This window comes from Drosophila innubila, assembly GCF_004354385.1.
Source record: "Drosophila innubila isolate TH190305 chromosome 2L unlocalized genomic scaffold, UK_Dinn_1.0 4_B_2L, whole genome shotgun sequence".
NCBI lineage: Eukaryota > Metazoa > Arthropoda > Insecta > Diptera > Drosophilidae > Drosophila > Drosophila innubila.
Window position 1 is genome coordinate 14,459,567 of NW_022995372.1, and position 16,779 is coordinate 14,476,345.

The window sequence follows — 16,779 nt, forward strand, 5'->3', positions numbered from 1 at the left end:
TTGTAGCCTGAAATATTCCGAGAAAAAAATCAACGCCGTACAATTAAGAGAATATAAGCCATACAAAACTAAAAACAAAGAAGATTTGTTTGAAACCATGACTATAACTCAAAAGTAATGATGTAGTTTGATTGCAATCCAATTTGTTTAAGTTTTGCACAGTATATGAGTATCGTAATTAGTCCAAGGTAGTTTGGGTGAAATAGTACTTTTTGTACAATCAGAAAGTGATTGATATTTATAAAATCTATCTTAGAAAATTTTATTCGAGTATGACAAATTGTTGAAATAAAACAAAGATCAGAAATTTTAATATTTTTAAGTAAATATACATTTATTTCATTTAATGATTTTTTTGCTTTTTAACAATGTAAATATTCAGCTAACGTTGTTTTTTTATGTTTGTTGTTGTTTTAATTTTTAACGTACACTAAATTATTGCATTTTTTTTGTATTATTTAATTGTTGTTATATTGTTCTCTCTAGAAACGATATACATACAGTTAAGGTAAATAGTTTAGAACAATTAATGGATATAGACATAGTTATCGTTTGACAGTTGCTCAAATTATAAAAGTAGAAAATTCAATTTGTTTTTGACAACAAACTAAAGAGAAACGTATGTGAGTTTGTTTAATAATACTTGAATTAATGAAACTATATAATATATGCATGTAAATGGTTGTTTTGCTTATTTATAGATATATTTCTCATGAGTGTAGAATCACAGCCTTTTCACAAACATCGAACGTTGAAGTTCGGTTCTTTTTGAATTGTCCAGTATTAAAAGTTATCGTTTTTTTGTATTCTTTTTTTTTTTTATGATAATCGCTTAAATAATCCATATAGATTGCACGCAAACATATAGTTTCAAATATAGTATTGTTTTAATCAGTTTTTTTTGTTTAATAATAATTGCGTCGCATGTGTTAAGATTACTCTAATTAATTAGGTGGCTGGCTATATGCACTAAATATGCGTAGGAAAATACGTATACATTTTGATATACATGTACATATATTAATATCCTACTTATATACAATAAATATTCATAAATTATGAGACATATATTTCTAAATTGTGTATATATTATAGCTTTTGCAATTGTTTCTTATTGATGCGTTTTAATATTAAGGCAAATTTTGTAACTTAAATATGCTATATAATTAATTCAGTAATTAATAATCCATTTTTTTTAACAAATATCATTATAACTAATACACATATAATCAATCTAAATTTCTACTAAGTATAACTACGCTTTCAGAAGTGAATTTCAGAAACTAGAGAGTTGCAGTGGGTTAACTTAATTAATTTATTCTAAATTATATATTAATCGGTGTCGAAAGGCCACACTTTTAAACTGAAAGCACATGTGTAGTAAGTATTGGGTTGTGATTTTCGTAATTGTAGTGAGTGTTGCAACTTGGCGCTGGATCAGGTAATCGTTGTTATAATCTGATTCTTAGACCCATAATCGGCGATTCTGCAAAAAGAAAATTAATTACTATTAAATACAAATTTGCAATACAATGTATAAATAAAAGGACACAAAATCATAAAAAATTAAAATCTTCATGCATGTCTAAAAAGAATAATTCATTATAATAAAATCGTGCAAAAAGAACTTTTAATATTTCACAGCTTTCTATTTATTTTGTGCCTTTTACCTATATATTGATGAGGCTGACGTCGAGCGCGACCATGTAACTAATAAACCCTCACCTCTGCTGCGCTCACGTTTGTTTTGCAGGATGACTTTGGTGCTGTCGTCGGGACACATGGAGGTGCGCACTGTATTCAGTAGCAATCTAGAGGGAAAAATGCATAAGAAGAAAACAATGTAACTAAATGGTTGCCAAAGAGAATTTAAAAAAAATTAAACAAAAGTATACCTTAATTTTTGAAAATAATTGAACACATAAAAAAAGCACTTCATTATTATAATTCGAAAATTAAAATTGGTAAAATATATAAAATTATAAATATCATGATTCAAAAATGTTAAACCAAAATATTTAATAAAATATTGTTGAATTCTGCTTTTACTGTTTAACATTTGGGATAACTTCCAAAACTCTCTTAAGAAATTATTTCGTCAAACCATTTTATATATATTTGAATCAATTGAGTATGAATTTTAAGGAAAACCAACTCAACTGGGCTCCGAAGAATCCGAATTATTTCCCAATAATAATGAACGGAATTTTCGCCGAATTTTCGAAGTTAAAATATTTTTCTAATTTGATTTTCCCAATTATTGCATCATAATTTTTTCAATCTTCTTTCGGTTTTATTAAATTTAATTCTTAGATTCCTCCTTCGTTGTTCTAACAAAAATCTTCGCAATTCGTACGAGGTACCAGTTAAATTATGTAGAGAACTTACCGTGGCAGCACTGCAACCACTGTGGAAAGCAATATGACCAGCCAGTGCACCGTTGAGGCAAAGCATTTAAAGATGACCCAGTAGGTGGAGGGCAGTCCGAAGCAATTGACGCACATGGAGTTGTACGTAATGGAAAAGAAATAGAACGATCCCAGACTCAGCATTATGGAAATAACATGCAGCACCGTCTAAAGAAATAAATGATAACATTATTAGAGCAAAATTCGCATTGGGTATGCATTTCAAGCTTACCCAGGATCGGATTTCAATTCCACAATGCACTAAGTTGGCAAAAAGACAACTTGCTGTAATGGTTGTACCGAATTCCCAAATTCCCACGTCACTTTCTGCATACGCACAGAGAGACACAAAGAATATGACAAGAGACTGATAGAGGGAGTCCAATAATATCAGCCAAAAGTCATGTGGCCTATAGACAAGACCCAAGCGACCCTGTAAAATGCATAAAAAATTGATTTCAGCACTTGACAACATTATATGTGTTCATTATTTACGTTTTTATAGAGATATGGATTCTTTAAGAGCAAATCCTCCGGAACTCGATTATCGTAGACACCAATTGCGAGGGGCGGCAGTGAAGTGAAGAGTAAATTGTAGAGCATTAGATACATTTGGTCCATCATTACAGAGCCAGAGAAGCCGCAATACAATTGATACCAGAATATTAGAAAAACAAAAGCCTACAAAAAAAAAATACAATTAGTTGAAAGAAATTAAGTACTCCAAAGGTTTTTCTGCCTACCGCATTTTTGTAAAAGAAGTAGAGTATCATGCGTGCCAGGCGATCATAGCACCAATAGCCATGTGAGAGCAACAGTCTTTCCAGGTAACGAAAGCGCGATAGTGTAAAGTCTGCAGCCATGACAGCTTGCATGCCCTCTTGTCCAGAGATACCCACGCCCACATCTGCCATCTGTATCATGGAGACATCGTTGGCCCCGTCGCCAATGGCCAGAGTGCGCAGATTCAGCTCCTCCTTAACCACCTTGACCAGATAGGCCTTTTGCAGAGGCGTCGAACGACAGCAGAGCACCGAGGCGCAGGCTGTGGCCAGCTTCAGAAAAGGCAGAATCAACTTTGATCTACAAGAGTAAATTTAAATTAAATGCCATTCTGCATGTATATGTATAAGTAAAAGGAGCATACTTGGAATCTAGTATAAAGGTCAGCGTCTTGCCATCCACAACCAAAGCACGTGGTTTGCTGCGTGGCGTTAGACTATACCCAGTGGATGTTGTCGCCTTGGCATTTCTCAAATCCGTCAGAAAGAAATTAATAGCCGTCTCAGCAGCATCCCGAGAACGAGCGGTCAGCCTGTGATTATAAATATTTATAAGTATAATAATACCCGCTGCCAAGGAATATCAATAGATAAGCGATCACTAAAAAATACTCACTTGATCAGCTCCATTTGCTGAGTGAAAAGCTTTGCGGAGTAGGCAATATTGATGGCCGTTTCGGGTTTATCTCCTGTCAGCACCCAGACGGATATGCCCGCTGCAAGTAGCGAAGCTATCGTCTCGGGTACACCATCCTGCAGTCGATCCTCAATGCCAGTTGCTCCAAGTAGCGTCAAATTGTTTTCGAGCTTTGCGAATGAGTCGCGCAGTCGTCGTTCACGATTATCCAGGGACATTTCAATTTCCTGATGACGTGCCCACCAATCCGTGTAGTCGGCAGCATTTAACGTTCGCTTGGCCATCACAAGAATGCGAAGACCTTCCCTCGCATAGCGATCCAGCTGCTGCTGCGTCTGTTCGCGGAGCAAACCTGGAAAGGCATGGAAGAGTTAAAATATGATCCAACTTATCTCCTTTCTCTTGTTATATATTTACCTTCAGCACTATTGTGAGCACACGGTGCCAGCACGGGCATGATGGAGCTGTCCGCACCCTTTGTGTACAGAACGATCTCTTGGGTGCCCGTTTGCCGCACCACAATAGACATGCACTTGCGACTGGAGTCGAAGGGCAGTATCTTGAGTATCTCGTACTCGACGGTGGCGCTTGCCGTGGGCATGCTCACCAGGATATGATTGGGACTGCGATTCAGTAGGCAACAATCGTAGCTGTAAGCGGCATTGACAAGCGCCAGCTCGTCCGGACTCTCGGCCTCGTAAAGAGGACGTCCATCGGCGGTTCTGTAGATAGTTTGTGTCTTTGTTTCACTACAATGAAAGTGGAAAGTTATTAACATGAAATTAAAGATACATTAGAAGATAATGCGAGAGTGGCCTGATAAGTTATTGAACTAAGTAATAAAACAGAACTTTTTAAAATGGGGAAAACAATTATATATCAACCCAATCTTCTTTTAAAGTAATTCACTCTATGTAGGGTCCTATAACTTCTATATGTCTTCCAAATGACAAGATTAATCAAGGTCTCTAAAAAAGAATTTCTTCAAAAACAACCTGACAATTTTATTGAAATATCTTTCCACCGATCTATTTTATTAAATTTGGAAATAAATAATAACAATATAAAGCTAACTCCGGAGAGTCTCTTAGATGTGGAACTAATTCGTAGACAAATTCATAAAATATTTCCACATTCTGATGAAAAAGAAATGTTTTCATAGCAGCCTGAATATCTTTTAAATTCGTTTCGACGTTTCGAAATCAAGAGATTAAAATAATTAAATAAACAACTACTTAAATGTAAAGAAATTCAAGTTAAGATAATGTTTTCATTATTTCTCGCTAGTTTGAAATTAAGCTAATATAAAATTAAATATATCTAAATATGTTACTCATAAAAAAACATGTAATTATTATTTCTTCCTTGTTTGCCAATTGTTTAGTATTAATTTTGACTATTATCTTTCAAACACAATATAAATTAGATTAAACGAGGTTCGTTATTCCCCGTTTCGGTCACTGACTCATCAACCCACCCTCGTAATCTCAGTTTGCTCTTACTTGATCTTGAGTCGCTTGCCTTGTGTCTTGGCATTCAGAAAGGTGGCTATGCTGGTAATCTTGGAGTTGATCACAGCCTTGGCTCGACCCGTTGGTGAAATGCTGTTCGAGATCGCCTTGTTCTTCATTGGCGGCGATGGTGATTCCGAATTGGGCGTAGACTCCGGTGAACTGCTGATGGGCGACAAGGTCGGTTGATGACTCTGTGCGGGCATTGCAAACAGCAGATTAGGAGGCGGCGACGGTGTCACAGATCGCGACTCGGCCAGCCGTGTATATCGATCCGCTGGCATAGCCATTGCAGCCGGTTGTGCTCCACCATTCAGTATAGTTGTTGTCGTCGTCGTCGTTGTGGTGGTTAACAGTTTTCCCCGCATCGAACGCACATGTTTCACTGTGGCTGGAGAGGAGTTCATGGTCGGATTGCTGCCGCTTTGATGCAGCTCAATGACCCCGCTGGCATTCATGAGATCGCGATGCGGTGCCGCACTAACGATCACCGTATTGCAGATGGCCATCACGACCAGGAACTCCTGTATACGCTGTGCATTTGGTGTGAGAAATGCTCCTCCACTCAACTGTGTCATGTCATCGATTAGGGCTTCGTTGGGCAACAGCGGAGGAGCTGGTGCTCCTGGCTTAGCATACAGTTTCTCCAGCTCTGATGGCGGATGATTGTAGTCGGCACCATTGACCACACAGCGACGGAAGATCATCTTGTTCTCGGTCAATGTGCCCGTTTTATCCGAGAATATATGTTGAATCTGACCCAGTTCCTCGGTTATATTCATGGCACGACATTCCGTCTGTTTGTTGGTATCCGCGTCATACAAATCAATGTTGTTGTGTATGTGGAACACTTGCAATATCTTGCACAGCTCAATGGTCACGTACAGTGAGAGCGGTATCATCACCTGCAGTATGATGATGTAAGTCCAAAAGGTCAGCATGCCCTCGTAGGCGGGGTCAACGGGAAACGGCAAATAGGGCACGGGAAAGTTAACAAAGGAGCGCAGCCACATGGTGCAGCCGATGGCGCCAACAACGCAAAGGATCAACAATATTATCACACACCTGCAAATGGAGTATCATCAACGAGTATTATTTGTTAAGGGCTAATTATAAAATATAAATTACTCGAGGATAATATTTTAAGACGTTAATTATGTTAAAAAATATCTGCATATTCAAAATAAAATGTAATCGTTAGATTGTCAGATTATTTTATGAGTAAAATTAGTAAATTTTCATTGCAGTATTTTAATTAGATTGAGTATATTTCTTATCAAATACAGATTGAAGATTTGTTGTTTAGAATATCTTTTTTTTTTAGCTATCGGAATATTCAGTTACGACCTTTACGATTAATTACTTAATAATACAATAATTAAGAGTTTTATCTGTTCTTTCTTAATTTTATTTAATTATAGATAGGAAAACATTGAACTCAATGTTTTAATTTACCGAAAAGATAACTTTGTCTTTTGTCTTTTTATACCCGTAACTTAAAAAATAATTAAATATTGTGTTCGTTGGAATCTATGTAACAGGGAGAAGGAGGCATCTCCGACCCTGTAAAGTATATATATTCTTGATCAGCATCAACAGCCGAGTCGATATAGCCATATCCGTCTGTCCGTCTGTGGGAGCCCCTAGATCTCAGAGACCATAAGAGATAGAGCAACCAAATTTGGCACACAGATTTCTATAGACCCCACGCAGGTCAAGTTTGTTTTAAATTTTTGACACGCCCCCCTCCGCCCTCGCAAATCGCGAAAAGCCACCACACCCACAGTTTTTAAGATTATTCATTTTTTGTGGTATCTATTAGTATTTATTAGTAATATTTATAATCTCACTGAAACGCATCAAGATCGGACAAGTGGAACGGCAGTTATGGCGATTTAATGTTTTCAAAGTAATACAAGTAATTTCTTTAAAGCACTTTTATATATATTGCAATAAGTAACGGGTATCCTAATGTCGGGATCTCGACTGAAGCCTTTCCTACTTGTTTTTTTTTTAAATACTTACCATATCACATCAATATTCATTTGCTGTTCCACCTGGGAGCGCTTGTACCTTGGACCACTATTATTTAGCATGGACTTTGTTTCATGTCCGGCATAGACAACAATGCCTTCAATATAATCCGTATTCTAAAATTCCGTAAATATTTAGTTTGTAAACCAAGTTTTTAACTTATTTTGATATTACCTTCAGTCTGCTTTCTCTTAACAAAAGGCACTCGGTCGATATGGGTACACGCTCTCCCGTTGGATGTATTAAGGCCCCATGGAATCTATATAGCTTTGTTGTTGGGGCATCCGCCTCCACGAAACTCATAAACTTGCTGGGCACAAATATATTCTGCATTTCGGTAAAGCCACGTACAACCTGCACAAATTATAATATACAGAAAAATACCATTAAGAAAACACGCACATGTCTCACGTAGACACACAAATAGGGAGAGATAACCTAATGTCGCCTCCACACATACCTCACGGCGTTTTAGATTTGTTTCGCCATCCAAGTCGCAGGTGTCAATATAGCAAACCCCATGGGGGTCACTTGTGCGAAGTAATAGAATGTCCGCGGGAACCGTCTCATTATTCGACAGATGGACTATATCTCCAACACGCAAATCTTGCCATTTAATTCGTTTATAGCGCTCCGTTTCCCTGCAAGAGATCCGAGATAACAGATTATTAGTTGACGTAATGCGATTATAAATATTGTATTAAACATTATTTAATTTTAAGAAGGTAAGACATATAACATATAGTATTTATAAGCAACTTAAAATTAATCTAATCATATATTCAAGAATTACTTAAAGTTATCTAATCATATATGCTTTACATACTACTATTTGTATAAGAGCAATCAAATGATTCGCATTATTTGAGTTAGTCAAATAAATCAATTCATTTGGATCATTTGAATTAGCCACTGAATATTTTATATTAATGCTATTAATGAAAAAAAAATTACTCGAATCAACCAGAACATTTGCACTAGTCAAACCAAGGGAATCTGTTGATCATTAATAGAACCTGCTTAAAATAAAAGACATTGAATTATTTTAATTCGGCAAGGAAATCCAGTCATTTGTTTTACTTATATTATTCCTATATTTTGTGTTAGAACTTGTAAATAACTAACTTCTAAGCAATAGAGTCATTTGGAATATTTTAACTATCCAACGCAATAGAATCATTTCGAAATAATAAATAAACAATCAATCTATTAACACCATATGAATTACACAAAGAAATCTAATCATTTGAATTACTTGTTGCAGATTGAATAAATGCGATCGAACAACAAGTCAAATCATTTGAATAAATACCATCCACTTTACAATATAAAATTTATGTAAATTTTTTCAAGTTTTATATTTGTTTCATCATACAAAATAAAATTAAATGTCTATACAATTACCAAGAAAAGTACAACATTTTTAATAATGGAAAAAATGTGTACAAATTTATATTTGTCTGGTAAATAAAGAAAAAGTAATGAAATGTTTCGAATCATTTAATTTACTCCTTCGAAATAGAATCGAAATAAAAAGGCACATGACGTGCGCATCAAGAGTTCAGTTAATTCAAATTAGTTAGTCGGGTATTATGCGAATCGAGATAGTTGGAAATTAGACAGCTTGTCATGCACAACATTAATGATTGTCCAATTCAACTGTCAATTATTCGTAATGTCACATGAGGCCATGCAATACAATTTGCATACGAGCAAGTGGACAGCTAACGGGAATGGGAATAGGATAATGTACACAAAATTGATAGACAGTTGAGTAAACAGAGTCAAGGCCAACCCCATTAGAAAAAATAAAGTGGAGTGCTAAGTAAAGTAACAAGAAAATTGCAGAATAATGGCCAAGGTACACGTATAGCTACCTTTCACTTGTTCACCGCCCAAATTCGAACTGGTCAGCGGATCAGCTCCTGCCTGACGACCTTGAATTGTACTAAAAGCTTACAAAATGACGGAACCTGCATAGCCAGAATTCCGGCTTTTAATGAAATGATGGCGTCATGCGGTTGTCATGCAGCTACTTAGATATTTATGAAAGAAGCGGCATTGGGCCAGGTCGAATTCGCTTTAACTGAAGTTCACTTTGCAAATTGTTTTGACTAAGAGTAAGAGAGGAAAAAAAGGGCAGAGTACTCGACTATGAGATACCTTGTACTTAGCTATCTAGTGCCTACACTCAGAAAAATATGCCATCCTAAAATTAGGTACGAATTTATACCGTTTCGTTCTAAAAATTTTAAGATAGCTGTTTACTAAAAATCTTGAGTTAGGTATGAATTAATCTTAAATTTCGAATTCGTACTTCTCATGGCAGCTATCCGAAATAGAAGTCCGACTTTATCCAAACTTAGTCAGAATATATAAGACCATGGAAAATATATAATCCGTGAGTCTCGATAAGATACCTCCAGAAACAACTAAGTTATGTGTATTAAACTAGTTTAAGATTTTTTTGTACTTAAAATAGTTTTTTTCAAGATTGAAAGGAAGTTTCGTACTAAAAACAAGTACGTTTTGGGATATTTCTTTTTCATTGTCGCACCTTAGAATTCTCAAGTGGTTCTAGCGATGCAAATATGAAGTTAAACTTGGATCGCTGGTAAAATCAGCACCTATACCGAAAGGTCACTAACCAAGAAAAGACACCATAATTAAATAGTATTTAATTTTGGTATTTTGCCTAAATTTAGTACACATACTAGAGTATGTTTTAAGATTAAAGTTAATTAATTATGACAATATTTTGTACCAAAAACAAGTACATTTTGGGTTTAGTTCAAGATTTTTGTTTACTTAAAGTAGCATGTTTTCAATTTTTACAGACTTGAATTAAACCCAAAGCGTACTTAAGATATCCCCGAAAAATCTCATTTTAAGATTTCCGTACTTGCGAAAACCGAACTTGAAATAAGACTTTTGTTCTCAAGTTCAGAAATTCCGAACTTAGACAGCTTTTAAGATCGTTTGTACTTGAAAATGGCATGTTTAAGTACGGAAATCTTGATTTTATTTCTGAGTGTACTTATTTGATTTTTTATTTCAAATATCTTTCAAAAATATTAAGCATAACTTTGCACTTTTATGCGATTCTTATGGAATTTTCAGAATAATAATATGGGAGCAGGAGAAGACATGACTAAAAGTGCAAAAATTTGTGATATTTATCTGCTCTCCTTTAATATATCTACTCTTGATAATCTAGAGTACAGCAATTTGCATAACATCGGAGTTTACTGTCCAATTCTTTTGAAATTTGCAGAATATTTAGAAGAAGTATTAATATATATGCATGCAAAAAGACAGACAGATAGATAGACACACATACGGCCAAACACGAATAAATTATTAAAAAAGAATCGTTTTCGAACCAATTTAATATTGCGCATACCCAATTATCCGTAGACCTTTAAAGTGAACAGGATATACAAATGTAATTTGGTACATGTTTCGCGTGTCAGGGGTAGAATGATCCGATCCTGACCCGACGTCCTGCTGCTGTCAATGTTAGTTGGCATTGTTCGTGTTCGTCATGTCCTTGCATTGCCTGAATTTCAGATTGCTATTATAACATGAATTACCTCTTCCCGCCCGCTTCAACTCCCCGCGTATTCAGTGAATGTCGGAGCGATGGGAAAATGACAAGTCGGATATGCGTGAATTGCGATTGTCGGACGGTGAAAGTCTTTGCCATCATTTTAATTGGGTCATTAGCAAGATTGCATATTCTAACACAATTTAGCGAGTACTCCCACAAACATGATGTGCCTATCTGTATATAATTATTTAGGTAGAGTTATGTTTAATACAATTTTCTAATTGCATTACATTGCAGTACACGACGTTTTATTTCTTTGCATCTGAGTAATACTTTCAATTAAATAAATTATAGCTCTAACCTTTTTTTCTTGGATGTCTAACCTGACCGATAAGATATCGAATTGTAACCGTTTTTCTCAAGAAGCGTATTCGTGTTTGTGACGGCACCTCCGTATAATAAAGATTATACGATTTATTATTATTATTATTTCATTATTTAAGCTTATCAAAAAACTGAATGAATGACGTTATTTCTATTAACTATGTGCTATCAATGAACTAAACGTGATGATATATGTATTTAAACCTTAAAGAGTTTGTACAATTCTTGCAAACGTTTTCATAGCATTCAAGAATTAAGCGAGTACTGTATTTCTGAAAAATTTATTGCAGATTCATCCTTTAATGATAAATAGGTCACAGACAAACTTATAATATACCATTATATCTTACGAAAACTATTTTTATAGTCACACTCCGTAGTAATTATTCGTACTTCTTATGTATGTATAAATACTCAAGGCAGATTCATGAAATATGCATTACTTTATAAGAAATCGATAAATATTGCATATAAACTTTATATCATTTGCAATTGATGCATAAATTAAACAGACATAAAGAATATGTTAGAAGCTATCAAAATAAAATATGCATTACTTTATAAGAAATCGATAAATATTGCACTTAAACATTATATCGTTTACAATTGATGTATAAATTAATCAGACATACAGAATATTTTAGAAGCTATAAAAATATATTTATATTTACAGATTACATAAGGGAACAAAATTCCACTTTTTGTTTGTTGTATGAAATTTTTTGCCTGTTGATTTCAAATCTACCCTACTTTTTTTTGTAGCAGCTCTAGTTATTTTGATACAGCTATCTAAAAAGCTCCAAACTTGTAAAATAAAGAAACTTAAAGGTGGAATTTTTGATGGTTCCCAAAGAAAAAGTTTGATAAAGAAGCAAAATTTTAATAGTTACATGACTAATATTGAAAAAAAAAAGGCTGAAATCAACACCTTGAGAAAATATAATCTCAGTTTTTATATTTCATGCAACGAAAATGGTGTTCCCTTGTGTTATTTGAGAGATTGATTTTCATGTTTTATTTGAATCTGTAGCTAGTTGCTAGTAGCTGGAGTAAACGAATATTTACAGTTGAGAGATAATTGAATCAAATTAAATATATATTACACTATTTATTTACATTTGCATATTTATAAACTTGGCCAATCTGTAACTGATTTGTTTACTTGTAGATCAGGTTCCTTGGCTATGACTCAAACTGAAACTGAGACTAAAATTAACACACCTCGCATGAGTCTTTCACTTTCACTTGTGATTTGGGTCAAGCGCCCACAGATGTACATATAAGTCATATGCATGGATAAACCTTGAATTCGAGGAGGGTAGAACGCGGGGGTTATTGTAATCAAGGTGACAACTGGGGGGGCGACTGACAGCCATTTGCAAGTGTCATGTCGATTAACAAGGCAGACAGTCGTGTAAAATACTGGTAAAGGAAAGAACTTTAGCAAAGTTTTTGGTTTATTGCATGTCACGTAATTGGCCCAAAGGCGACATTTATTTACTAACATCGAAAGTGCCGCCAAAGTTATTGAATGTTGAATCTTTGATCAGAGGGGGTGCAATCCATCCATTTATTGGGCCTTTGGGCGATATGCAAAATTAATGCGATGATAATGGCCCGCTGATTGCTAAATTATTTGCCAAAGAAAAAAGCAAACTCAACGAAAAGCGAAACTCACGCAAAGCCCCCATTTTGAACTTGATTTTTTTGTCCGCCCCAAAAAAAAAAAAATTGAAATTAGTTGGATGAGGGTTCATTTGCCTGAGGGTTTTCACGGAAAGGCACGAGGTTGCGGATTTCTTTAATTATTCATCAACTGCGGAAGATGCATATTGTAGATTGTTGACTGGCACTTTTAAAAGCTAGAGAAACACGGCCAAAGAAAGGTTTTACCAAAATGAAAGTTCCCTTCATTAAATGTGCTAAGTGCATCAATCACTTTTGTTAACATTGATCCGCCCCCTTGTCGACGTCTATACTCTTATTAAATAAATAATTACAGGCGTTTTCTTGTGATTTTATTAAATGATGGATTTGTAGCTGAATTGAATTTAAATTGTTGCAACGATTCGACAATAGTTGGCAGCAATTTAGCAATAAGTTTGCAGGGTTAGCGATATGAAAACTCTGACGTTTCTTTCTCTAAGGATACTATATTATTTAAAGAAATAATTATATGAATTTTTCCTGAGATTTAAGCATTTGCAGGCTAAATTAGCTGAAATATCGATATGAAAATTCATAGCCTAGGGTGATAATCTTATTTGCTTCTTTGTAACTCGAAAGGAAATAAAGATTTCTACGCTAGATTAGCGTTTTAAATAATTACACAAAATATTTACGTATTTTATAATATACTTTTCTAGCTGCCTCAAAATAAGGCTTCTTAACATCTGGAAAACTGCAGTAAAACACGCAGTTGCTTCAACATGGACTTTCCCCGTATTGAATCAACCTCTCCAGATGTGGGAAACTCATGTGCTGCATAGAAATTTATGTTAGTTAAAGTGGGTCATGTGGGCTGAATATTGTTATTGTTGTGCGTTCTAAGAGCTACAGGACGATTGCTTGGGGTTCATTTAACGTGGCCAGAAGTAAGCACATGCGCGTGGCTCATAGCACAGGTCAAAAAAATGCCCATAGCTGAGGCATAAACGCACTTTCAGCTGGAATCCCCAGAGGGCCAAGTAAATATTAGCCCTATATTGACTGACCATGTTTATGTTGTTTACTTTAGTTCTAGGCCAAAATATCCAGAGGCTAGACGGTAGATAAACATCTTCATAGTGGAGTTGAGGTATTTAATAGGGGAGCCAAGAAACCTATCGACCCACCACATAGATGTTATGAGCTGAAAGCGAGTGAATAACCAAAAGTGTGGGGAAAGAAAACAGAACAGTAGGGGCTTTATTCAGTTTTTAGTAAATTTGCATATATTTAATAGTCATCCACAGATAGCAGAGCATTAATTGGGCTGATCCATTTGCCTATATTTGGCTTAGCAATTAGAACTATGACAATAGGTTAAAATCATTGCCCTCATCTGGTTTAAGTACAGACTTAAAAAAAAGATTATTAGAAAACAGTTCAGTTACGTTAAGTTAACGTTTTGAACTCAGAGACTGTGAGAGTTAGAGTTATGAAATATGGTCTCTGTACTCCATTTAGAAGGGAAGGATAAGATAAGAATACCTTAGGAAACTAAAAACTACAATAACTATAATTTGAGTGTGTAAATTAATTGCATTTGCTGAAATTACACATACACTCAAAGTTAACGCATTTCTTGGTAGAACAAGTCAATACGAAAAAATAAAAACATGCAATTAACTTTTGTAATTAATATTTTAAAGTTTGCTTACACTTTCACTCTGATACACTATTAAATGTATTCGATTAGCTTGGCCTAAAGCTGCCGCGCATGAATCAATCATGTAAACGCCGTTAAAGCACTAGCTCACTCCCCAATCCAAAAATAAAATGGGTGGATGGGCGTTACGGTTTTGCTTTGTTGAAGCCGTTAGACCCAAAACCATTCCCTCCCCTAAATCAAACCCCCGCCCACAATTCGAACGCGTTCGAAATGAAAAGACAATTTTGCCATATAATTTGCTGGTTGCACGCAACATTTGTGGCAACAATGACTAGAGGCACCTGACGGTCTCAACGAAGAAGGAGGTTGAGTAGGAAGAGTCTCGGCCAGACGGCATTCACATATGGAGACTATTGCTGGGCCTTACAATTCGCCCAAACGAGCGTCTAAATTAATAATTAATAAAGCAGTCTCTCGGTGGTCAGTGCTTGATTTGTTATTGTTTTCTGGTGGAATGTTGGCGCAACCTATACACATTTAATAATAACAATAACAACAAAGCCAGTAAGGTCAATTATTGGGAAAGGCCAACATTTGTATTATTGTGAATGCCCAGTGACTGACTTCTGATTATTGGTCACTAGAGATATGTGCTTATTTAAAGAGAGTGACAGAGAGAGAGAGAGAGAGAGACAGATAGAGACTTTTTTAGGGCACCTGGCCAGTGTGGAAATTTCTGTACTGTAATCTGTATATGGGTATGCATATCTGAGTTAACTGTTAAGGGCACTTCGCGTAAATATGGAGTACTCTTTATTATATTTAACAAAGTTGACATCAGTTTGCACTTGTGGAAACTAGCAATTATATCACAAATATGATAGATAACCAGCTGTCATGTTAAAACCTATAACTTAAAACAAAAAACAATTCTTTGATTTTTAATTTTTGTAGATCCAAATTCTAATGAAATTAAGAAAATAATAAAATTATAATCATAAGCTCTATAATTTTCTATCATTTTAATATAATGTAATATTTATGTAAATGATATTCTTATTTTTTAAATTAATGCATCAAAAATTATAATAATCATATCATACGCCAAATACCAGGCCAAAAGAATGTCACTGCAGTTCAATTGCTAGATGTCAGAGATTAAATAAGTAATTTCATTTGTTTGCATATACATTTTTCGAATATGTACATAAAATGAACATATGTGAGTATTCACAGCATTGGGAGTCTCTAATGTAAATAGAAGCAGACAAACTGTGGGCAGAATGGAGAGCTAACAAATGTCGTTCTTTGTTCAAGTAAGTTCAATCACGGGCTGAAACTAACAATTAGTGTCATTCAAACGCTGAACAACATGGGTAATTCTCAGAAATGTGCTTAAGTTGAGAGAGAAGAAGAAAGAATACTTTGAAAAAAATAAGGAAATAATCAATAGAGATCGCTTTAAGAGTTGTATCTAAGAGCATACTATATATGTTGAATTTTAAACATAATTAAATTAGCTAAAAATGAGGGAAAATATAAGATTTTAGTTTTCAACTAATTCTGAATAAGCTCGTAATTTATTTAATTTAGTTATCGTAAAATAAATATGAGGACAGTTTCTCTGAGTGTACCCCTTTTGACGAAGTGATCGTAAGGAAATTTTTTAAGGAAATTTACATGTTGCAAAATTGTTCTTAAATCCTTAACTTATCAAAAAAAGCCGTCTCTTGAAATATTTATTTTTTGTCGCTAACGATCATTTTGGAATAAGGGTTCGATATCTTTTAGAATACTTATAAGGACACTGTATTCATTCAATAAAGCCGACTTTGAAAGTTAGAAACAAGATGATACGAGTAAAAAAATAATAAAAGTTGATAGTTCTTAAAACTGTAAAATATGCCACAACACAACAATTGTAACTATCGTGCCCAGACATTTTATCTTCTTTGTGGATTTTACAACAGGTGCAAAACTTAAAACGATAAACCAACTGAGCTGTGAGCCGGAGATGAGATAACTTGAGTGACAGTTGTCGGCTACCAGTCAATAAAAACACGTAGTCTATGTAAATTCCAGATAATCACGAATGTAAGTATTTAATGGAATGTGAATATTGAAAAAAGTATAGTTCGTATGCCAAATCATTTGTTGCAT

General features: G+C 34.8%; 1 protein-coding gene across 3 annotated transcripts in view; it reads right to left on the reverse strand.

The window, feature by feature from the left end:
* Nucleotides 1-312: 312 nt before the first annotated feature.
* LOC117780255 (probable phospholipid-transporting ATPase VA) overlaps nt 313-16,779 on the reverse strand; it is a 35,647-nt gene continuing 19,180 nt past the window's right edge. Inside the window, exons 2-14 of one of the 3 annotated variants that reach the window (XM_034616708.1) lie at nt 7,833-8,013; nt 7,547-7,726; nt 7,364-7,488; nt 5,330-6,403; nt 4,245-4,576; nt 3,807-4,179; nt 3,556-3,723; nt 3,152-3,491; nt 2,904-3,089; nt 2,641-2,841; nt 2,389-2,576; nt 1,726-1,811; nt 313-1,486 (exon numbers count right to left, since the gene is read on the reverse strand). In XM_034616708.1, the coding sequence (XP_034472599.1) occupies nt 1,452-1,486; nt 1,726-1,811; nt 2,389-2,576; nt 2,641-2,841; nt 2,904-3,089; nt 3,152-3,491; nt 3,556-3,723; nt 3,807-4,179; nt 4,245-4,576; nt 5,330-6,403; nt 7,364-7,488; nt 7,547-7,726; nt 7,833-8,013 (3,469 nt within the window). In that variant the 3' untranslated portion in view covers nt 313-1,451. Of the gene's footprint in view, nt 1,487-1,670; nt 1,812-2,388; nt 2,577-2,640; nt 2,842-2,903; nt 3,090-3,151; nt 3,492-3,555; nt 3,724-3,806; nt 4,180-4,244; nt 4,577-5,329; nt 6,404-7,363; nt 7,489-7,546; nt 7,727-7,832; nt 8,014-16,779 lie in introns of all 3 variants that reach the window. The other 2 variants (XM_034616706.1, XM_034616707.1) reach the window with 2 other exon arrangements.